Genomic DNA, 23,313 nt, shown 5'->3' with positions numbered 1-23,313 from the left:
ACCGGTGCAGTCTGTAGAACACAATGAGAGCGGATGGAATATTTTTATTAGTGCAACATGGTTTGGGTTTCATTTGTTGACTGCTTCAAAAGACCCAGCTCCACACATCTGCCCAACACAGTTTCCCCTAACCCCTCACACAAACACACACACCTCATTGAGTGGAGGACTGTGGAATGGTCGGCACTGGCCTGCTGCTTTGTATTCAACTTTGACAAAGAAGAAATTCTGCAAGCCAATCGCCTATACAAGAAGGCTTTTTGACGATATTTTCTTAAAAGTCCTGCCTTGACAATTGTGATGTTACTCTTAACCTGTCATTTGATGGCATGTTCACTCTTGTGCATGCATACATCTGTCAACCCTGCATTTCTGAATGTTTCGAGTGGCATTTGACCTCGTCTTCCTCACTTTAAACCAGCAGACTTAAGAATGTACCCATAGACATAGCATTGTATGGAACAGAAACTGGTGTATTTAGCCCAAAGAAACACACAGATCTGACTGACAACTCTTGTTACCTATTCCTTGTATTTTTTTTACCATTCTTATCAGGCTCGCTTTCAGAATTTCAGATTTAATGCTAAAACAAAAGAGGTTAGGCCACTAAAGATCCTGCATCACCATTTCACTCTTGTATCCTGGCTGTGCTTTTAAATCCTTGTTGTCTATTCCCCATACTGCTGGGCAGCCTAATAACTGCAACTAGGGATAGTTTATTTATTGACCTCCATGTGTACACTTTAATAAACTTTAATAAAACTTTGAATTTAAAAAAAACGACAACTAGAAAACAAATAATTAAAATGAATAATCAATATCAGGATGCAATCAATAATGAAATGTTTAAAAATAATTAGTCTAAGAAGGCTATCAAAGAATGTTTTAGTGTATGTCGAGAACAGTTCCTCCATATGAAAGGCTGATATGCATTTCTGCACCAGTGCAGCAAGCCTTTTTTTTGCCCTTGGGGAATGGACATTATGGAATGTCATTCAGAGCAAGGAATTCCAGATGACTTCAATTCATTTTTATTGAAGTGTATTAACTTTAAATGGTCATATTTTGTTACATGTGTAATGAAGTGCAGCCCTGTATCAGACCGAGATCTGTCTCTCTACTTCTACATATTTACATTTTTCTGCAGCTGCCTCTCCTTCCCTAATTCTTCTTGCTCACTTTTCATATCCCATCCTTCTGCCCATTTTCTCTTGAAATCACTCTCTTTGTTCTATCATGCTTAGTAGAGGATTCTGGGTCAAAGTACTATTGGGCCTTGATGAAAACCCAGATTTAGGGCATACATTTGTTCAACACTTAGATTTAAGGCAGAATAGTCAGTCTGACAGGGAATGGCAATAGACATTCCTGACATGCTCTGTAAAGAGAAAACTGTATTGTTGTGGCTGCGCTGCACAGAAGCTTGTTTTAACCTAATTATTGAAGTAAACATAAATAAGATGGTTTCAGTCAGGGCATAGTGCCTGACCACCCCAATGGCGTGTGTTTGCAATAGCAGAAGAAAATGTGGCAGACATATTTGTTTTATCCATGCAAATCAAGTAACACCAATCATCAATGGGAGTTAATTGGACATAGAGCTCTGTACCACAGAACAAGACCCCCATTGCAGGGAGAGAAGGGATCCTGCTGTTTCCACCCCTGGCCAAGTGGTGAAATTCTACCTAGTATCGCTAGAAGGGTGAGATATTGCTTCACCAAGTCCATAACCTTGGTATAAAGATTGAGGGGAGGTGCTTTCCTGTGTGAATTAAATCAGCATGGCCTGGGTAGTCTCTGCGTATGAGGAACTAGTGACTGAAGAAAAACCATGAGACCAACAGTAAAAATGTTTTTGGCAAAATGTATTAAATAAATTTGACATAATCTCGCAGTACAGTTTTCAAGTGAGGCTAATATACACCATTTACAACAAACTAGTTGGCTAAAATAATGTGCTCCCTACGTTCAATTAATTGGATTTTGTTTTTGAACAGAATATATGATGGAACACATTAACAAATGCATTTGTTTTTTAAAATCAAATATCGACCAATGGGCTATCCACTTTCCAGCTCACATCTGATAATTATTGCTATTAATTACGGTAAATGACAGTCATTTGCAATATTGCCATTTGCAAGCTGTTTGATCAGTGCTATATCAGTGTATCCAAAAATATGGATACATACCCATACTTTTTTCTTGAATGAGGCTAATGTTTCATTAAGTATTTGTTACAGCAGGGTCATTTACATGTAGTTGTTTGGGACAGAAATATAGTATAAAAATGATTTGGCCATCTTACTAAAATCTTTTAGCCTTCTTACTTGGAAATTCAAAGTGGTACAGAGCACAAATTATTATTGGCTGTTGTCTGCTGAGGAGGGCGGGCAGAGGGAGAAGTTAGCTCCTGCAGGCAGGCACAGAGTAGAGAGTGAAGTTGAAAAAAGTTGGAAAGACTACCCTTCAGGCATCCGAACAAGTCTGGACTGCAGTGACAGGGACGGCTCAACAAGAGAAGTTATTTTAAAAAAATATAAATAAAACAAGCTGTGCAACGCCTACGTGCTAATTCAGAGAAGAACATCGTATCAATCTCGTGCCAGTTACTTTTGCAGAGGGAGAAAGCTGGATGACAGAAACTGAAGAGCAGGCACCGTTCATTCAGAGCAAAAATACTGTAGGCTATGTGCTTTTAAATTCCTCTTCAACTGAGGAATTCAACTGAACGCAAGAAAGAAAGACGGTTGGATTATGAGAGGGGAAGTAGAAAGGTGAGCAAGGGGGTTGACGTTTGTCACCAGATTGGTGCATGCATGTCTTGCGTTTGGAAAGGTAGAATGTGGCAGGAGTCGACTCGGGTACGAGTTGAGCTGCAGGGGGGAATCGTTCAACTTGAATATTTCATAGCTTGAGTGAAATGTGATTTATTTGGCCGATGAAGAATCACAGGAATGCTGGTGCATCCTAACGAGATGACGTAGCCCCTCTAAGTGCGTAATCATCAATTGCAGAATTCATCACAGGTGTGATTTGGCTACGATCGCGATTGCACTGAAAACGAAATATTACTTATTTTATATGTTTAGTGTGTTATCTTGTATAAATAATAATTTGTCTATATATTAGCCGTTTTTTTCCGTTCCAAACGCATGTACCAGGCAATTTTATGAATGTTACTCAGCATAATTTCAGTGCAGGTTAGAGTTAAGAAGTGTGGTACCGTATTAACACCACACTATGAAATAGCGCTAAAACATGAATCTGACTAAATTGATATTTTTAAAAGGGTTAAATAGGTTAGTGAGCTGTTCGCTGTATGATGCCGCGATGTCCCCGTTGTTGTTGGGTCGCTGTTGTGGATACTTGGCCTTGCTGAGTATCTGAGGCTGTTTAAGGGGGTTAGGTATTTTTGGAACTCACGCTGGCATTGTTTCAGTATAAGATTAAATTTATGCGTTTACAAAATAATCTAAATTACCATGGAAAAAAACACCTGTTCATATTTCAGCAAATGTAATTCCAGTGATTCAGGGAGTGTGGGATGCTCTTAAGAGATGAGAAAAAGCAGAATTACCTTTGGTTACTCATATTTTATCAGGTTTCAATTGCGAATGTACCATCATAATCCAAGTAGAATTTAAGGTAAGGAGGTGGACCTAGTGTTGAAGAGTTAAGCACATTTTTAAAGTTCATTAGACAGCCAGCCCCAGGTGGGCTGTAGAAAATGAAATTAAAGACATGGATGAATATAAAAATGCTTTTTGGATATTGCCTGGATTGAAATTTAAAGTAGTCACTTATAGCTTTTCTGAGCAATTTTTTTTGTTTGTTTTACAGCATTTTACTTTATCTCAGGCCATAATACTTCCTATTTATACCTATAACTACGTAATTGGATAAGATTGATTCATAATAAGAACTGGAATTCTTGATGCATGACTGCATATTATATTAATTAATAATAACCATTGCAAAATATTATATAGCACTATAAAATGTATTACAAAACACATTGCCTGTCTGTCAGTAGAACACTGGGTTCCAGCCCATGGAGGTCACTGCCTGTGTTCAGTGCTGTTGAAGGAGCACATGCAGTGCTCAGCAGGAGCCACTAGTGGGGGTGGGAGAGAGGTTAGTCTGGTGATCCGTGTGAGGGACAATCCATGGTTCAGATTAGTTTGTTTTCAGTTTTGCAAATACATTTTTTTTTTTGGCATTTTGCCTCATTTAAACCCACATCTATCTCTCTGTCTGGGTATGCAGAGTATGCATGTGTAAGACAGGGGTGGTTAGGTGGGTGTGTGTGTGGGCATGTATGCACGTGTGTGTGAAAGTGTTTGTTTCTATATGCTGTAGAAGGATTAGACTGAAATTATAAGTAACAGTAATTATTTTCTGAGTGGGAAATTCCTGAAAAAGAAGCTTCGGTGTGGAAAGGTGGACCCGTGAGCCCCATGTTATAAACTGACATGGAACATTTTCACAGTGTTGTGACAATGTAGCAGCAATGTGATGACATGAGAACGCTGCAGAATCTGGGCAAAGGCTTGACCTTAAATTAACTTTCTTGGTTTAAACACTCCTCTGTCACATTGAATATTTTGACCCCTTGATGAGCATGTCTTTCTGAAGGACCATTTCTGTACCATTTTGGCTCTGTTTATGAGAAAGCAGAAAATGTTCAATGAGATATGTTAAAGGACATTATATTTTCTGAATTTTCAAACCTAATAATAATAATGTATTTGCTGTGTAGATGCAGTGGATGTGCTGTGTATAACTGGTTTATTTTATTATTTATTTAAAAGAGACAGAAACTCTTTGAAAATCAGAAACTCTTTTAAAAATCATATGGAAGGTGTCAAAAGATAAAATACATGTAAAGGATTTCCTTGGTTAGGTAGATTGTTCTTAATTTGCAGTGTAAAAGTGTACCTTCTGGTAATTACCTAGGGAGCTGGCTCAAAACAGCTGGTGTTTTTGAGTGCCTTCGGCCCTGTCCTGGCGAGTTGACAAGGTGTAAGGGGTCAGTGGGGTAGTCACTAGGTCAGCACTCAAACATTCCATGACACTGTCCTTGCCCAACTTTTACAACATAAACACAGAACTGGAGCCTGACCCTGATATATTGTTTCTGCTAATACCTGCCAATACATGTCATCAGTTTCAAAGATTAAATTACGGATGAGTCTAGCCAGGTATATCGTCTTTTTGTGTGCGAGTCATTACAACAAATTATTAGTTGCATTCGTGATCCTGGTACTGTAAGATGCTTTCTTAAATACATTCCTGGTGGCAGTGGTGGCGTATTAGAGCTTAGACATGTAAAACCCTTTTTGGATTTATATGCTATCGGTTTAACATCTGAAATGGCTTTTCATACATGTTAAAGCATATGGAGGTCATATGAAATATAGTTACTTCTAGGGGACGTCAACATTTATCTCCTTGAATCATATCCTCAGGGCTGTTAGCTTGATATCTCAGATCTATATTATCTCCAGTTAGAGCCCTATAATTTTGAGCTTTTTGTTGAAGAGGCATGGTTTGATCGCAGTAAGGTTTCTACAGATGTGGAAAGACGTGGATTTTTTTTGGGGTGGGGTGGGGGGGGATGATCTGTCACTCATGTTGTCCTTTCTCTCAGCCCTTTTATGGGGTGAATGTCCTCACTGGCTGCTATAATTATGCCAGAACCCCTCACCTTCACTTCTGTAGGAATTTAGGGGTGCCTGGGGCTGCACACAGCATTGTCACTCTGTTGCAAGTGGGATGGGAGGAGTGGGGGGTGGGGCCTCAGGGTGTTAGCAAGTGGGAGGGGCCTTGCAACACCCTCTCATGAGCATGTCAGGAGAGGCACCTCTGGGATATTGTGAAGTAATGTGTTTGTCTCTGAATTCTTCCTGGTGGGGGTCCTGGTACTGGACAATGAGTGGACAGGGAACAAAATGATTTTTTTCTGCAAGGGGTGTATGGTGTCTCCAGAAGACGGTACATTCAAAGACAGTGGGAGGCATGGTCAACTTCACCCCCAAAGGCCTTTTTTTCCTAAACTGTCAGTGCTTTGCTCTGTGGGTTGTTTTTAGTCTATCTCTTTTATTTAGTCACTCGCTGATCTGGTAATGTTGTTAGCCGGGCACTGTTGCACATGTAGCTCCAATTAATGCATCTTTGCTATCGTATATTGCCAGTTGCTCTGGATAAAAGCATCTGCTACTCCAGTGTTATGTAATGTAATGTAATGCGTTTTGAGATGTGGTCAGTGCTACGCATGTATTTGAATGACAGCCAGGTGGAATATGTGGGGGAGCACTTCTTTAGAACCCCATTCTCTACCAAGTCCTAAGCCTAAAGACCTTCAGATTTCACAGTCAATGCCAGTACAACAGTATCTGCACAGTCTGCTGGACAAATTCCCTGTTCCCTTTTAAATAATAATGCAGTTTACCATTCTCTTTTAGTTGAAAATTTCCACAGTTTGCATCTACTCTCTTTTAACTATACACCCCCACCCCCGCCTATGTTTCTGTGATCAGGCTTATTCTGCTATTCCTTTTAAGTATCCAGTTAGCCGGCACAATCATACATTTGGAATGATTTACAGAACCTCCCCTCATCTCACAAGCACCCGAGAAGCTACCCTCCTCCAAGCACATCCTTTCAGCACATCTGTACTGCAGGCCTTATCGGGCGCTTCCCTCTGTAGGAGCTCTTCCTATGGCTGAGCAGAGAAGCTCAGACAGAGCGACACCACTCACGCCATTCTCCCCTCTCCTGCTGCATCTGTACGGCTTGTCAAAGGTGAAGCTCGCTCTCTGAGAACTGTTGTAAAGCTGTACTGAATTAGGCACCGGTTTCACTCTGTCACTCCCCTGCCCTGGTTTCAATAGAATGTTCCTTTCCTGTGGGCAGCTAAGTCTGGTCTGGATTTTACCATGTAGCTTCGGCGGCATTGGCATTTGATGCTGTCTGAAGTCTCTCTCTGTATTTCCTCAACTTATATATATGGGAAAAAAACTTCCTCTTCCTCCTCCTCCTCATCCTCCTCCTCCACCACCTCCTTGATCATGCCTGCTTCATCTACCTCTGCTTGCTGGTTATTGCATGCTGTCTGAAGATTTATGGGTAATTACAAGTTCATCATCTTGTGATTATAGAGTATTAAGTTTTGCAATCATGTTTTGAAAAGGAAGACCTGTCCTTTTTTACAAATATAAACAGTAGTTTTATTAATTGTTTGCTTAGGGAAAAAATAAAAGGCAAGAGTGATTACAAGGAACTGTAGCTGCTGGGATGTGGATATTGAAGACTGTTGTTATGGAAACTGACTATGTGTGTTAAAATGAAGATTGCGCAGTGAAGGGTTTTCATTTCAAAGGATAAAGAAGACCATAATAAAGTAATAAAGTTATGGGAATCATAATATACACTGAAACCACTTTCATCTTGACCATATTGTTATTGTATATACAAAGATACGGGGACTCATGCAGACTAGAGACATGCTAATGCACAATCTGCAAGACAAAAGACAAAAAAAAGATAAGTAGGGCGAATGCTGTATTAGCATCTTTGTTCAATCAAGCGCTAACGGTATGCTCTAACTATAAATAAAAGAGTCAGCTTTCAAAGTTCATGTTGTGAAATGGGAATAGAGGATGCGGCGCTGGTTACTCTCTCTCCAGTTCCTTTCCTCTGCTCTTAGGGGCTTTGGTATTTAAAATATTAAGACATCGAGGGCAAGGGATTAAATTTAAAAAAAAAAAATCTTGTTTGTCTTGGTTGCTAGCTAATTTTGAAAACTGAACTTTGAATGGGGTCTGGGTGAATCTACTCAGTTCTCAGGCTGAGACAATGTACTGTACAGTGTGTCAGTCAGTTAGAGCCAGATAAGCTCAGTGACCTGCAGGTCTGACTAACCTGCCACAGTTTTGTTTTGCTCAGTGCTCTTGACTCTTGTGATGCTGGGGACATTCTGTTGCAAACCTGTGGGATTGTGGGAACAGCCATCCATGCGTTGCTGTCTCATAATTCACTCTGACACTTCCCTTGGCCTCCCTGTCCCTGCCCCGATGTCCAGCTGAGGGGACTCAGCCCCTGTAAAGCAGCCTGCGCTAAGCTGGACCAATGACAGGCACAGCATTTACTCCCCCTGTCCACCCCCCCCCCCCCCCCCATGTTGTGTAATCCATCAAACTCTCCATCTCCATGCTGACCCCATGGACTAGCAGTTCTACCACCTCCCCTCTCACCCCACACTCACATTCACAAGGTCCACGAGAAGGCTCGAGTCCCAAAGCTCCCACTTATCTTTCTCTCTGTGGTTGTGCTGCTTTTCATTTTCTGTCAGCTTCCATTTAAACATTGGCTTGACTGCCTCACAATTTTTTTTTTTGTAATGTAAAGAAGGAAACGGTGGACAGGAAAATGGCTGTGGATGGTAGTGAAGGTCTGCGGTCTGCTAGTTTAGCATGGCTATATTCCTGTTCCTAGAGGATAGCCATTTCTTTTATGTTTTGCATCACTGGGAACTGCAAGGGATAACTGCGCTATTATTTTCAGAAAGTATGCAATTCTAAATCCTCCTGCTTTCTTTCATCCCTCCCTCCCCACGTAGTGGTCGTGATAGTCTCGCTGTTCCTTTCAGCTCCTGTGACACAAATGGCATAGTGTACTATTTAACCCTGCTCTGTTCTGCATAGTGAAGACTGCTACATGATCTCAGAAGTAATGTTCATGAATGTTGTTGGTTTATGACTGATCTTCAGTGTCAAAGGTGCTAGGTTCAAGGGATTGGAGGGAGCGGTGCCTGTTGGTTTGGATTCATCATGTCAATGTGCTCTTAATTACTGTACTTTGTTTGGCTGTACAGCTAACCAAATTAAGTACAGACCTGGGTCTTAAATTCTAAAACCACTTGACATATATTGGCTGTGATTTGTGGAAGAAGTGTTTTTAGGGTGCTGGTGTGAACGAAAGATAGTTTGTGGACTTTGTTTCTTAATTTCCAAAACATAAACTAGTAATACAACTGCACATTGAGCAGTGTCACAGTGTCCAGTGTCCACACAACCTCCAGAAAGTCCCCTGTAAGACAGACATTAAAAGGCTGCTGTGGCAAAGGACTTCAGGAGGGAATGACATACGTCAAAAGCAGCCAACCTCAAGCCACAAGCCTCATTAGTGAGGCAAAAACCATTCAGACATCTCCACATGCTAGTACAGTACAAAATGAACAATGAAGAATTATGAATGTGATAATAAAATAGTTATTCCGTCATATCTAATTCTGTCTCTACTAAAAGCATGCAGATGGCATGGTTTATTAAGCTCCTCTCATCGTTCTCATGGTTTGCAGACTTTCATCTGCAAGCCAGGCTGTACAGCTTTCCACTGTTGTTTTTGTCAGTGTACAGCTAGCCCCAACACTATGGTGTGGCCCTGGTTGCTGACAGCCTAGTGGGTGTCAGTCAACTGCTCATTGATATTATGACAGTCGACATAATTTGTAATTTCTTGAAACATAGCCAGCTACCTCACGAGCAATGGCATGTAAAATTTAGGCAGTGACATTTAAAAAAAAAAATTTTTTAACGGTCAATTCTTGTCCTCTGTAGAAGTATCAGGGTGTAGCCTAATAGCCGTTGTTACTGATTGAGGCGCTGATTTACATGTGTCACAGAAAGCATCTGGAGATTTAAGAAAGCGCACCACTACTAAACCGTGTTAAATAAAAGAAATGCATTCCCCCTGGTTAGATTATGTGCCATATTTCTAGCACCTTGCAGGTCGGGCCCTGTTATGGGAGCTTTGTCACTGAAGCCTAGCAAGGTTCCAGCATAGTTTAGCCTGGCAATGTTGTCAGTGGAAAAGGGTAATTACTGCATATGCTGTTCACTGCAGAAACAGAACTGAACACTGGACCAGCAGGCCATAACCCAGAAGATCGAACAAATTCTACTGAATCTACTGTGTGTTATTTTTTATTTCTCCTAGGTCAGAATGAGATCCCCATCAGACTGCACAGTGACACATGAAAGTGTCTTTTGTCACTTCTTTTGTGAAGTATAAAAAGAAATTTCAATTTAGTTTAAATATGATATAAATTAAGGTTCTTTGCAGTGTCTTTCAGACCCACTAGCTGTCCTGGGAAATATCACAGGCTTGTCACTGGCATTTTATTTTATTTTCTCATGTTTCTTTGTGCATTATTCCTATAGGGATTTTGGCAATTATTTCAGACTCAGTAGTTACTGGGATAGTTCATTAATTAGATACTTTTCTACTGAGAGAGAAATAACAAAACACTGACAATCACACTGAAAGAGGGGTTGGTGCACTGTAGCATCCATGAGAAAGATACTACTTCAGTTGTTTTGGTAAAAATGCAGAACATGATGCAGTACTATGGAAACAGTATAAACGGAAATTATGTTTTAAGTAGACCAGAGGAAATGTGGCAGGTGCTGAAAGAAATTCCCTGGGGGTTTTGGGTCCAGATATTCTCCATGTGGAAACAAGAAAAATAAAAAAAGATTTACTGATTTTAACTGAAGTTAAAAGATGTTCGAAACAGATTTCATATTGGATTCATATGTATACCTGTCGTTATGTAAAGAATCACAAATGCTATGGTCACATTTCTTTTCTGCTTCATCTTATTAAGGAATAGTAGCTAACATACTGTGTCTTCCCACAGTTCATCCCTGATACATGTAAAAATTATTTGATGGTTTCATTTTCTCTGCCTTCGCAAAGTGGTAAGAATACCCAGTGTTGTGAAAAACAATAGTACAATTATGTTTGCCTTGTGGTCAGATGTGGCCTGCATCCTGTTTAGATCTCTTTTACTGGTGTTAACGTACCTGGATTCCATATGGTGTACATATATAATGGAGTCCAACACTGTAAAGAGTGTGTAATTTCCAGCAAACAGGAACCTGAAGGGAGACTAGTGATTTAACATTAAACACAGTTTTAATGAAAGTCTCACACTTCCTGCTCTGTAAGGTGGTTAGAAATGATTTAACCACAGACTGCATGCTCACTAGTGTGGCTATTCAATTTACAGCAGGTGCAACGTATGAGCCTATGTTTTATAGGTTTCTGGCTGATTTCACTATCCTGCTAATCACTACTTGTTTTAAATTTGACCCTAAATAGAGATATGGCAAGACTTTTACTGTGTGGTTTCAATGATAGTTGAACCATCAAAGCTCTCTTATTGCATTTATTGTCCAGTGTGACTGGAATAAAAATAACATGAAAGTTAAAGGGAGTTTTTTGAGAACTTTGAGTTTCAGTAATTCTGTAATAATCTTGTTGCATGTCATTGCACAATTTAGTTTTCTAGGTAAGCAGATGATCCAGTTTTTCCAGATGTCCCAATTTTCAGGAAGAAAAAAGCATTCAATTTGAACATGTGCCTATGAGATGCCTCTTAGTTTTTGAAAGTTAAGCCAATGTTTGTTTGGTGGTTTGATATCACACAATGCAGGTAAACGTTCCAGGCAGTGCAAGGTACAGTCTTTCCATAATAATCTAAATTGCCACATTTCCTTTATGATTGAAACCTGATTGAAAATGTCTGGCTTGAATTCAAGAGGGCAGTTCACAAGCACAGGTGGAAGGACCTCGAGATTATTTACCGAGGGATGGTAAAAGATCCCCTGGTATGTTTACCATTACCATCTCATTAATCACTAGACGATAACTCAGTTGTGTTACCCTAGCAAAGAGAGAGTGCACAGAGTACTGGTGCAAATAGTTTTGATGCCTTTTTTGGGAAACAAAAATATTACTTAAAAAAAACTTTTTCTCTGAACAAATGTATTAATATAAACTAATATAGTTACCATTTTTGAAGCATCACAAATATTGAATTCCTCCAGCGCATTTGCTCATGTTATCAGGGGTTTCCCTCTGCTGGAACATGCTTTGTTCATATACTCATCTTCTGAAAACTGGTCTAGGGTGGTTTCACTTGTTACACCTTTAGCTCTTCGCATTTGTCAGTCAATCAACCAATCAAAACAAATTTGTTACAAAACAGTTTCAATTAAAATTTTCTCCAAGTGATGAACAAGATGCTTTACAGTGATTTGGAGAGAAATCTATTCTGTTAAGGAAAGTACAAGTATTTTCTTAAATCAAGGACATGTCAGATTACTTTTAAGCACTGTACTGTACTATACAGCTATGCACACTACTACTGATTAAAAAAACTATTCCACAGAAGAGCTCTGTGATGACAGAGCATTATCTCGTCTTGGGTGTCTGATCCGGAGTGTAAGCTCTGTGGTATAATGGGCTTAGCTGCTAAAACATTAGCCTCAAGATATTATTATTTCAGCCATTAACTGTAGTGTTTAGTGGCACCATATGGCTTCTGGGGATCTTTTCCAGAATGTGTTCCTTAACAGGAGTGATTTTGGACATAGCTCATTCAGGCAATTTTAGAGTGTCATAAACACAGCTGTTGGAAGGTTTGCTAATCAAATTCTGAATGCTCACTTGTATTGTCTGCTTTTATGTAGAAAGGGAACCTAAAATTGGCACAATTTTGGGGAATACATCCTTGAAGTAAAAACCTACATTATACATCCAATTACTTGCTATAACTTGTCTTGACATCGCTTTGACATAAAAACAAAATTGCATTTACTTCCCGCAAAAAAAGATCATTGATATTCTAACTCTTTGAGCACATCTGTTAGGTATTTGCAGTACCTTTGCAAAGACCCTACCTAGAAGATAAAGTCTATGCACTCTTGTGGAAAGTAAAGCCATTGTGGAATGGAACTAAAGCATAGGCTCACTCTCAGGAGTGATTGACTGCTGAGATGCATCTGCTCTACTGCTGTGTGTACAGTATGTACAGGGGCCCACAATGCACTGCTCTCAGTGGGCAGGAAATGGCGGTCACCATGTTATTTCTGTAAATCTACACAGCAGGATACTGATCAGATTTTAAACCTTTCTCACACAAGTACTGCATCTGAGTCCAGAATCAGATACAGAGGGTTGTCTAAATTATCCGTTGGATTACATTTTCAGATCATGGTTCATTATGATATCATACTGGGGTATAGAAGACGTGGAAAGGAAAAAAATTATAGTAGTCTTGCTGATTGTCTGTGAACTGTTTTTATCTGAGCAGTTTTGGGTTCTGTCCCAAAACACTACAGTTGTATTGCTAATATTGATAATGATGATTAAGTCAGTTGGACATGGTAAAGGATGTAGACCTAACATGTTGCCATGAACATTTCCAATACCTCTATCATACGCTAATAGCCGCTCTTTGCATCTGACATAAAGACAATTGCTAATGATCACATTAACACAGAAAGTGACATGCAGTACTGCTCCTACCTTTAATATGATATGTGATTGCCAATATGACAAGAACACTAGGAGTTGGAAACACTGGTCTTGGAGCGTCAGCCAGCGTTGGCTCTGGTTTTTGTTTGCTCTGAGCTTGATAGCACAAGTTTGTTAATTATAAATCTGAGTGTTCTGCAGGGTGTAGTCTGGTATTGTTAATCTGAGCCTGAGTATTCAACCCAAAGCTGAAATGCTGCATACCTCCAGCACACCTGTGTTCATTAAACCGAACACTTCAGGGTTCAGGGTTCAGATAGAGGAAAAAAAAACAGGAAGCTTGACTCTTAGATTACATTTTTTTTTCTTCACAAACACTCTGTGGCAGGTTCGTCATAAGGAATTTATTAAATTGTGTATCCACAACAGCTGCATGTGCAAGTTTATCACACATACTGATTGAATCCAGGCATAAGCTGAATTGGGTAATGGTATGTGGCAAGTGGAAAAAAGTAATACAGCACGGGGTCGGGAATGGGGGAGCGGCGCAGTGAGATCTCTTTGAAGTGATACCGCGCAACAGGTTTTGCTCGGAGCTGATGATAATAACCTGCTATAGCAGGAGAGAGAGCAGTGCATGCATTGGGAGGCCACAGCGATGAGGGCAATGCATTGACATCAGAGAGAGATCTGCCGTGAGTGCGCACGGAACACGATTTACTATGTCAGAGAGGGCAAGGCCCCACTACTAAGGGACATTAGTCTTTGTTGGAACTAATGAGAGCAGACAGGGGGCGAGCAGAGGGGCTGTGTGTGTTTGGGTTTGGGGGCAATAAGGGGAACTGAGAGGGTGGAGAGGTTGGTTGGTGCCAGTGGGACAGAGATAGCTCTGATGGGTGGCTGTGGAGTTTGGGTTCAGTGTATGGCCTGACTGCGTCTGAATGGGTTTTTGTATAACTCGTGATGTACAGTACTAGCTGATTAGTCTACCTATATCTGTATCTGGAGTCTGAGTATTGACATGGTTTTACTCGCCTGTGTGTATTGTTTTCTTTTCTTTGTGATAATAAACCTCTATACCTCCATGCATAGCTCTGTGTGTGTGTGTGTGTCCTTGAGTGTTTTCATTTGTGAATATGCATTTATGTGCAAATGAATGTGCTTGTATATGTGACTGTCAAAATGTCTGCGTGTGTACATGCATGTGTGTGAGGTGACGTGAGGTGTCTCTTGAAAAATAGGAGGTCAGTGTGCATTGCCTACATCTGCTTCCAGCACTTATAATGTAATTTGTATCATTATCTTGATGTTATAGCTTGTCATGCCTCCTAGTTTGACTTAGCATGGGTTAGGTCACAGAGTAATGATTAGTGTGTGAACTGGATGTGTTCATGGCTATGAATAACTGTTACATAATGAGTATTGTACCTTATTGGACCTGTGTTTTGTAGTTGTTCCAATGACCTTCGGTATTCACTTATTGTACGTCGCTTTGGATAAAAGCATCTGCCTAATAAATGAAATGTCATGTGATGTAATCTCTGTGTGCAGGTTGTGAAGATGTGGAGCTGGCTAATTCCACTGACTGTGCTGCTCTCCTCTGTACCTCGGGCTGAAACACAAGGTACAGCTGCGACTGGAATTAAATCAGCATTTACAAACGAATATTCATCAGTAATTTAAACAGAAATAAAGTGGCGGTTAGTGAGTTTATTCTAAAGTAAAATGCTATCATAAAACCTAAACTGCTATTTACTGGCAATTTAATTTAGAGCTGCATCTTGGCATAATGTAACCCCTGATTTGTGGGTTGAAATATAGGCCTATATACTGTATTTTAATGTTGCATGTTTTTCTGAAAACATGGAAGTATGTCTGGGTATAAATGTATTAAAAACACCAAGTCACGGTGTCAGAGTCCTAGAGTATATTATTCCAGAAATAAAAGCACCAAAGCTGGGGGTTTCTGATCGCAAAGAGAGGAAATAAATGATTCAGTTAATTTCTGAATCTGTTCACATAATGAACTATTTTTATGAATTAGATGCCTCTGCTATATCATGGTCCTCTTTTCCCTCATTCCTACGTTCCCTGTTCTTCTCCTCTCTGGATGACTCCTAGGACGTTGTAATAACATACAAGCGGCAGACATTGTGTTCCTGGTGGACGGCTCTTCCAGTATTGGCCGTGCAAACTTCCTGCAGGTGAAGGGGTTTATGGCTGGCATTGTGAAACCCTTCACTGGCGCAGTCAGTGCCACTGGGGTCAGATTTGGGGCCGTGCAGTACAGTGACACCTCCAGGTGAGACCGTCTGTGTACCTTCTTCGTTAATTGTGTTTGGTTGTTAATTATCTGTGGGTGAAAAACATACCCACGGTCAGGGAACAGACTATTCATGTCTTGGTGATGCTGAGCGTTGTCCTAAACTGTTAGAGTGGAGTTCACCTTCACCACGTACTTGAATGGGACGGAGCTGGTCAGTGCGGTGGAGAACCTGAACTACAAGGGGGGCAACACGCGAACTGGGGCTGGACTCAAGTTCGTTGCAGACAACTTCTTTAGTGCATCTGCAATCCGGGATGTTCCAAAGGTGAGAGAGGGGAGTGATTGTTGGTTCAAGGAGGCGGTAGAGCTATCAATGACATACAACATGTGCCATGCCTCTCTTTTTCTCTTCCTTTATTGCAGATTGCAATCTTGATCACTGATGGGAAATCCCAGGATAGTGTGAGGGATCCTGCTCAGAAGCTCCGCAGTCTGGGGGTCAAATTGTTTGCTGTGGGTAAGAACCACCTCCTCTTGCATACAGAACATGTACATGCAGGTGTACAGATAGACATGTTTACGATATTCCCCATGTAAGTTAATCTATGGTCTTGTACTGTAGAGGGATGGAAACAATTAAAAATAATCACCCCCTTGTGTACCTGAATTTCAGTTTCTGACCTTGTGTGCATTTGATTATGTGTGTGTTGCTTAATTGCCCACATAAGGCTACATCTCTGTCTGTGGCACTTAAAATCCCTCGGACCTAGTGTTAGCATGTAACAGTGCATGGCCGTGTGTGTCTCAGGTATAAAGAATGCTGATGAGGTGGAGCTGGCTCTGATAGCCTCAGAGCCCACACGTGACTTCTCCTTTTTCGTGGGGGACTTCAAGATCTTGAGCACGCTGCTGCCCCTGGTGGCACCCCATGTTTGTGCCAGCTCAGGTGGCGTCTACGCCAGTGACGGTACCTTCAGTCTCCCTTTGCACATACACAAGCATAATACCCCATAATACCCAGTACAGACCCCACAAAACCCTCTGAAGGAACCGCTAAGCACACCTCAGCACTTAGCAAGCTCTGTTTAACGTATGTGGCTGGCCCCTCACAAATCAAACACACCACATGAGAGCTGTCACAAAATACAGAGCTCATACAGTTAATTTTCTCTTGGTGTCTTTCCTTTGCCCTTTATCTCTTGCAGACGCCTTCTCTGGTCCCTCTAACCTGCAGTTCTTAGTTGAGACCTTTGATTCCCTGAAATTTCGGTGGGCAGCAGCATTGGGACCCGTGAATGGCTATGTTGTGCAGTACGTACCCCTTTCTGGACTTGGGCAGCCAATCACATCCGAGTTCCAACAGGTGGGCACTGAATTATAGAGTTGGGATCTTATTTAACTTTAATGCAGGAACAATTATTTTGCCTAGTTTTAGTGCCAGTGGGGTGAAATTGTAATTATTGCACATGTTCATAAATTGCCTTTTAATTATTGTTTTTTTGGGGGGGGGGGGGGGTGTTGGTAAAGGGTTAAGCTTTTATCTTTTCAGTGTTACTATCTATGTGTATACTTGACAGCCATTTGAAACGACACTCACCTTTTCTAAAAGGCATTACCATAAAGAAGAACAATCCACAAAATCACATTATGCAGCAAAGTACATCACTTTAGCAACACTTCAACTTTGTGAGGTGTGCTGAATTGGTATTTGTAACTTTCATAAAATATACTGACAGCACAACATTATAAAAGCAAACAAATGCTGGGGTTCTGGGTGACGGAGACATTGGACGAGTGTTGTTTGTGAGGTTTACAGGGTGGCCTATGGTCTGGGGAATGGTATGTCGTTAGGAGCTTTCTTATGTGGTTTAAATGACTGTGTGCTTTTTGGGAGGCCAGTAATGAGATCCGGCAATATTGTGCTCACAGGAAACCGTGCCGGCAGGGCAGAAGACTTTCATCGCACGGAACCTTAAATCTGGCACAGATTACTTGGTGACGGTCATTGCTCAGTACCCAAACAGTGTTGGGGAGTCTGTCTCTGGAAAGGCCAGGACCAGTGAGTATAAAAATGTACTGGTTGTGAGGGAGAGGGTGGTGGAGAGAGGTTTGCAGAGCTAGAGAGAGAACATTTGGAGGAGGAGGGAAATTAAGAATTAGGTAGAAGATGGTGGAACTTGAGATATGTAATAGCCATTATGTCAAATGCTCTTCTCCCTGTCTTCCTCTCTTCCCTTTGTTGTGCAGTCTCCCTCTCCCACTCTTTCACACCTCCTCCTCTCATCAGCCATCTCAGTCTCTGTGATGCCTCCTGTGGACCATTGTGATACCTGATTGAGTGCATCTCAATGCTGTTCCCTCTCTCTGTCTCCCTCTCTATCTCAGGGTCTCGCCCAGGCGTGTCAAACTTCCGTGTGGTCCAGGCGGCGTTCTTCTCCCTCTCTCTTGCCTGGGATGCTCCCTCCTCCCCAGCCCAGGGTTACAGGATCACGTATGGCCCCACAGGTCAGAGACAGGAGCCCCTGCGAAATAGCTGTTCCCATTTTGGAATTGATGCTTTGTGCTGCACACAAACTCTGATAGAGTCACTATTGAACTCATATGAACTCTTTCAGACTTTTACTGTGTCGTGTACTAATTTCAGTGGTACATGTTACCACAGCGTAGTCGACACATTCCCTGTGTGAAGGGCGTGGAGGACAGTTATTCCTTCCTCTCAGGGTTGAAGAGTTTAAGAGAGGGACGCTAGGGTTTAGACATGGGTGTTCTATCGTAAACAGTCAGCCCATTCTTCTGGAAATAAAACAAGTTGGCTGAAGTGAGAGCGAGAGTCACGGGAGGCAGGTGGAGGCGTGGCTGAGCTGGTCTGACCCAGCTGAGTTAGCGCTGTATATCCGTGTCTGCTCACCCACAGGCACGATTAGAGCGGCATTGAGCTATAATAATAACTGTGATTAAATGCTTACATGGCAGCTCGGCAGTTTGCACATTGGGAGAGAAGGCAGGAGTGGGAGGATGCTCAGAGAGCTGACAGAGATACCAGCAAGGGAGAGGACAGAGAGGAAATAATAAATGTTTAACACAAAAGGCTTACGTGACACTTGTGATGTTTTTTTAAAGAGGGCTTTTCTTTACCAGTCATGATAGAATAGTTATTATCCATTTCCAATTGCTGCTAAATATTTGAAATATGTCTTATATCAAAGTGCATGTTGTATCAAGGACATTGAATATGCTTTTGCGGTTAATTTTTGTTCATTAGATGTTAGGATGATATATAGAGATATGACCAGTGATTGTATGACAGCCAGATTGCATGACAGCCAAACTACTTACAGATTACATTTTTACATACAATCCAGTTATAGAGCTGAATATTTTACTGAAGCAATTGAGGTTACTTGTGGATACAACAGTAGGACTCTGACAACACAGACTTTAAGTCAGAAGCCCAGTTCCCTACATTATACTGCCAGCCCTGTATACCAGTATAAATACCAGGTGTATAGCATGGCAAGTATTTTACCTGTATAGACAACTGGTATATAGGATGCCAGCTCATGTACTTGAAGCCTTTGGTGGAATGGAGTATGTCAGTACTAACAGTTCCTGAAGAAGTAGGATCAAGTTTATTGCTGCCATATGTGTAATGGTCCATATAACCTGATGAATCATTTTCTCTTCAAAGATCAGTGCAGTGTGTTTATGGCTTTTAAGCCCATTTTATGTCTGTCTGCCATAGCATGTGCCTGTGTGTGTGTGCGTGTGTATCTGTGTGTGTGTGTCATTGTGGGTGTGTGTGTACGTGTGTATCTGCATGTGTGTGTGTGTGTGTGTGTGGGTCTGTGTATCTGCGTGTGTGTGCGTGTGTGTGTGGGCCTGTGTGGGCGTGCGTGGGCGTGCGTGGGTGTGCATGTCTGTATATGATTGTGTAGCTCCTACCCACATCCCTCTCTCTCTGTCCCACTGGCCTTCTAACCTGGCCTGCTGCCTGAGACCACACCTGCCCCAACCTCTTCCAACACCACACCTGCCCCGCCCACCACGCCCTGCTCCCGCTGTGACATGCCATCTTCTGAAGAATGCTCTGCCCTGGGCCATTGGCAGGGAAAGAGAGAGAAAGAGTTAGACAGGGAGGAAGTAAGGGAGGGAGGGAGGGAGGAAGAGAGAGAGAGAGAGAATGAGAATGAGAATGAGTGTGTGAGAGAGAGAGAGAAAATGTGGGTTTAGAACAAATTAAAACAAAATTAGAACAAAAGGAAAAAATATATATCTGCAAAACTGAAACAAACTAATCTATACCATGGATCGAGGGAGAGCCCTGACAGCCCTGACTTCCCAACATCACAAGACATCATCCTGACTGTGCTTCCCCAGCCAATACTCTGGCCCTCTTACAATGTGATTCCAAATGATCTTTCTGCCATTTAGCAGTTCAGTGGAGTTTAATGGCTGTTCAGTAGTTTCTATATTACCCTTTGTGTCATTGTGTCCATATTGTTGTTTTGTTTATTCTCTCTCATTTGATGATGACTAATTTTTCCCTGAAACTTGGCTGTCTCCATAACTGATTTGTGTGTTTTTGTGTTTTTTTCTGACTGGTATTTTGTGTGACTGCTGGTGTGACTGGCTCTGTGGATACAGGTCGTACGGTTACCCAGTTATCTGAACAGTCTCTGGCCGCTGACTCTACCTCAGTCACCCTGGAGGGACTGCAGCCTGACACGGAGTATGCCCTCAACCTCTACCCCCTTTTCCCGCAAAACTCTGTCTCCCCGGCAACACTGAATGCTCGCACATGTGAGTATGCCACACACACACACACACACACACACATACACATGTGCACGAACACATGCACACACACATGCATGCAAGGTGCAGTCTCAACACATATTGATTGCATATGGAAAAAATAAGTCATAACAAAGTTAGATAGAACTACTGCTATGATGAAACTTTTTTTTCCTCACAATTCATGTGGGTTGATGGTTTATTTGCAGAGCAGAAGAGTAGATAAGTATTTTATTGAATCTGGCCAGTTTATTGCAATAATAATAGCGTATAATAAGTGAATTATTTAAGTATTCCATACAGTTAGAACAATTCCTATTTAATTGTTACCAGGACCCATAGCCCCACCTGGTGGCATTTACATGAAATCCATTTGTTTTGATGCACAGAAGCAGTAGTACAGATCACCAGAATGCAGCCATGTGATGAACGTGTCTGTCTGTCACTGTGCCACTGTGCTTGTCTCCATATCTCTGTCTCCATTTGTGCTTCAGTGAGGCTGCAGGCCGTACAGCAGCTCTCCGTTCAGACTGTTTCTGAAGGCAGTGTCCACGTGCTGTGGAAGGGAGTGGGCGGAGTCAGGGCTTACCGCCTGGTGTGGGGACCCTTCACAGGTGAGCAGCATGAGTTTGTCAGGGCCATTGGACGTCTTGACATTCGCCAAACAGGCCTGCGTTATTTTAGCTCACAGGTTACTTATCTAGTGCAGCTGGTCATTTACTTTGCCTGGGACATGTACTGTATAATCAGGGATTAAAACTAAGGTTCATAATTACATTCTTTCTGTATAGTACTCACAAATTCATCAATAACACTCTCTACCTCTCTGTCCCTGTCTTGACCTGTCTGCCTCTCCCTTTCTGTTTTGTCCTCTCACTGTCTCTCAACTCCTCTCCTTCTCAATTTCTGTCATGTCTTTTTTGTCTCCCTCCCTATTTTCCCTCCATCTTTCCCTCCAGGCCGTGATGTGGAGAGCGTGGAGGTGCCGGGGGACAGTGAGTCTCACACCCTGACTAACGTGGAGCCGGACACGGAGTACATTGTCACTGTCATCGGAATTTATGACAACACTGAGGGGCCAGCAGCAACAGCCAGGTTCAAAATAGGTAAAAATAAAACGCTCTTTCTATGTGATATTTATCAGCATTGTGTTAATCATTGCTCTTGGCATTTCAACAATTAATATCTCATTTAATTTATTTGTGCTCTGGCTGAGTCTGATTGATTAACATTAAAAATCTATGGTGTTACTACCTACTTAATTGTCATTATTATTTGCATATACTGTATATTGATGTTGTTTGCTACAATGGCCTTCTGGGTTGCTTCAACCAAATGTCTGCAAAATGAATAATTGTGAATTTCCGGTATAGAAATACGATCAAATGTTGTTGCCCTTGGGACTACATATTTATCAGTGTGCATTCATGCGTGCACACTGATAAATATGTAGTCCCAAGGGCAACAACATTTGATCGTATTTCTATACCGGACACATAGATGACTACATCTACCCACTATTGTTTATACAACAAATGTTTCATATGTCTCTGCCAACAGTAAGTAAGTTGGACTTAGTGAAATACTTCTCCAGTATTTAAATTATTACTGTTCCTGATCTTTTCATCTCTGTGGGTGGACCTTGGTAATAATAGATTTATAAAATAAAGGTAGCAGTACAAATGTATTACTTTGCAGAATCCTTGAAACACTGTTTTCTATCACTGGTTGTATTTTCTGCCAAATGCAAGACTCCCCCTCTCCCACCGACTTGTGATGTAGCTAAATATAGCTTCCAAAAGAATGTTTTTGAAATGTTGCCTTCCCTCAGTGCTTAGTGGAGCAGAGAAAAAGGGTCTGAGGGAAGAGAGAGAGAAAGGTAGAGAAGAAAGGGAGGATTGGCACTGGCAGTTTCTGTCTATAAGCATCCCTGTTTTGGCAGTTGTTTTAACAATGGTAGGAAGCAGTGATAATGAAAAGGTGTGTCTATATATCATTGCCTGTGTGTGCGCCTGTCTTTAAAAGTGTAAGGTAGTTATTCTTTCCACCCACCCATGCCTCAGCCTAGTGTATCAGCCAAGGGAACATGGAATCAGAGCATTATGCACACTCCTTTCTTCTTTCTTCACATGCAAGCATACACATGCAAACATCTGCACAGAGAGAGAGAGAGAGGGAGAAAAAGAGAGAGAGAGAGAAGGAGACAGAGAGAGAGGGAGAAAAAGAGAGAGAGAGAGAAGGAGACAGAGAGAGAGGGAGGGACAGAGTCAGAGACAGAGTGACACAGAGATGAAAAGAGAGAGAGAGAGAGACTCTGCCTGACCATATTTTTCCAGACCAGACAGGATGTATGGAGTACAGTGCATACTTGCCCCCTCATACTGTTGAACTGTTTGTCTTTTGTTAATTAGAAAGGCTCTTGTTGGAATGGAATGACTCACTGAACCAAAGACGGGAAAGCAAATGCGTAACTCAGAAAATGCAGTCTTTGATCAAGCCTCTGATGCAGGTGTGGAGATCAATGACAAGCAGACAAGACAGACAAGAAGTCATGTGACTGTACTTGTCAGACTCCTGTTCTTGTTTTTTTGTGTTTTGGTCAGGTATTTGAGTCAAGGATATTATAGCGACGTTAAGGATATAAACCTGTGCACATGTGAAATCTGTTCCAGTGCCCCAGCACTGGTGCCTCTCTCTGATGTAATAGCGTGTGACAATGATTAATTGTGTCCTTTCACAGGTTCTGTAAGTACTTTTAACAGTGAGAGGGGATAACTCTTCTCAACCAATGGCAGAATGCATCGATCTTGGTTCTGCATTGCTGTTAAATTACACCATTACATACAGACATTATGCTCAATGTTAAACTATTTTTACCCTTTATTTAACAATATGGAGCAGTGGTTTGGCATTACACCGTAAAC

General features: G+C 41.5%; 1 protein-coding gene across 2 annotated transcripts in view; it reads left to right on the top strand.

Moving 5' to 3' along the window:
• The first annotated feature begins 2,429 nt into the window (after window positions 1-2,429).
• col7a1 (collagen, type VII, alpha 1) overlaps window positions 2,430-23,313 on the top strand; it is a 78,906-nt gene continuing 58,022 nt past the window's right edge. The window contains exons 1-12 of one of the 2 annotated variants that reach the window (XM_035382713.1): window positions 2,430-2,777; window positions 14,881-14,953; window positions 15,451-15,631; window positions 15,764-15,920; window positions 16,019-16,112; window positions 16,404-16,562; window positions 16,801-16,958; window positions 17,525-17,654; window positions 17,981-18,100; window positions 20,240-20,395; window positions 20,884-21,003; window positions 21,349-21,495. In XM_035382713.1, coding sequence (XP_035238604.1) covers window positions 14,890-14,953; window positions 15,451-15,631; window positions 15,764-15,920; window positions 16,019-16,112; window positions 16,404-16,562; window positions 16,801-16,958; window positions 17,525-17,654; window positions 17,981-18,100; window positions 20,240-20,395; window positions 20,884-21,003; window positions 21,349-21,495 — 1,486 coding nt within the window. In that variant the 5' untranslated portion in view covers window positions 2,430-2,777; window positions 14,881-14,889. Of the gene's footprint in view, window positions 2,778-6,965; window positions 7,132-14,880; window positions 14,954-15,450; window positions 15,632-15,763; window positions 15,921-16,018; window positions 16,113-16,403; window positions 16,563-16,800; window positions 16,959-17,524; window positions 17,655-17,980; window positions 18,101-20,239; window positions 20,396-20,883; window positions 21,004-21,348; window positions 21,496-23,313 lie in introns of those variants that run through there. The other variant, XM_035382712.1, reaches the window with a different exon arrangement.

This window comes from Anguilla anguilla, chromosome 11 (genome assembly GCF_013347855.1).
Source record: "Anguilla anguilla isolate fAngAng1 chromosome 11, fAngAng1.pri, whole genome shotgun sequence".
Lineage (NCBI taxonomy): Eukaryota > Metazoa > Chordata > Actinopteri > Anguilliformes > Anguillidae > Anguilla > Anguilla anguilla.
Note: the sequence above shows the minus strand (reverse complement) of the source record. Positions and strands in the feature narration are given on the sequence as shown.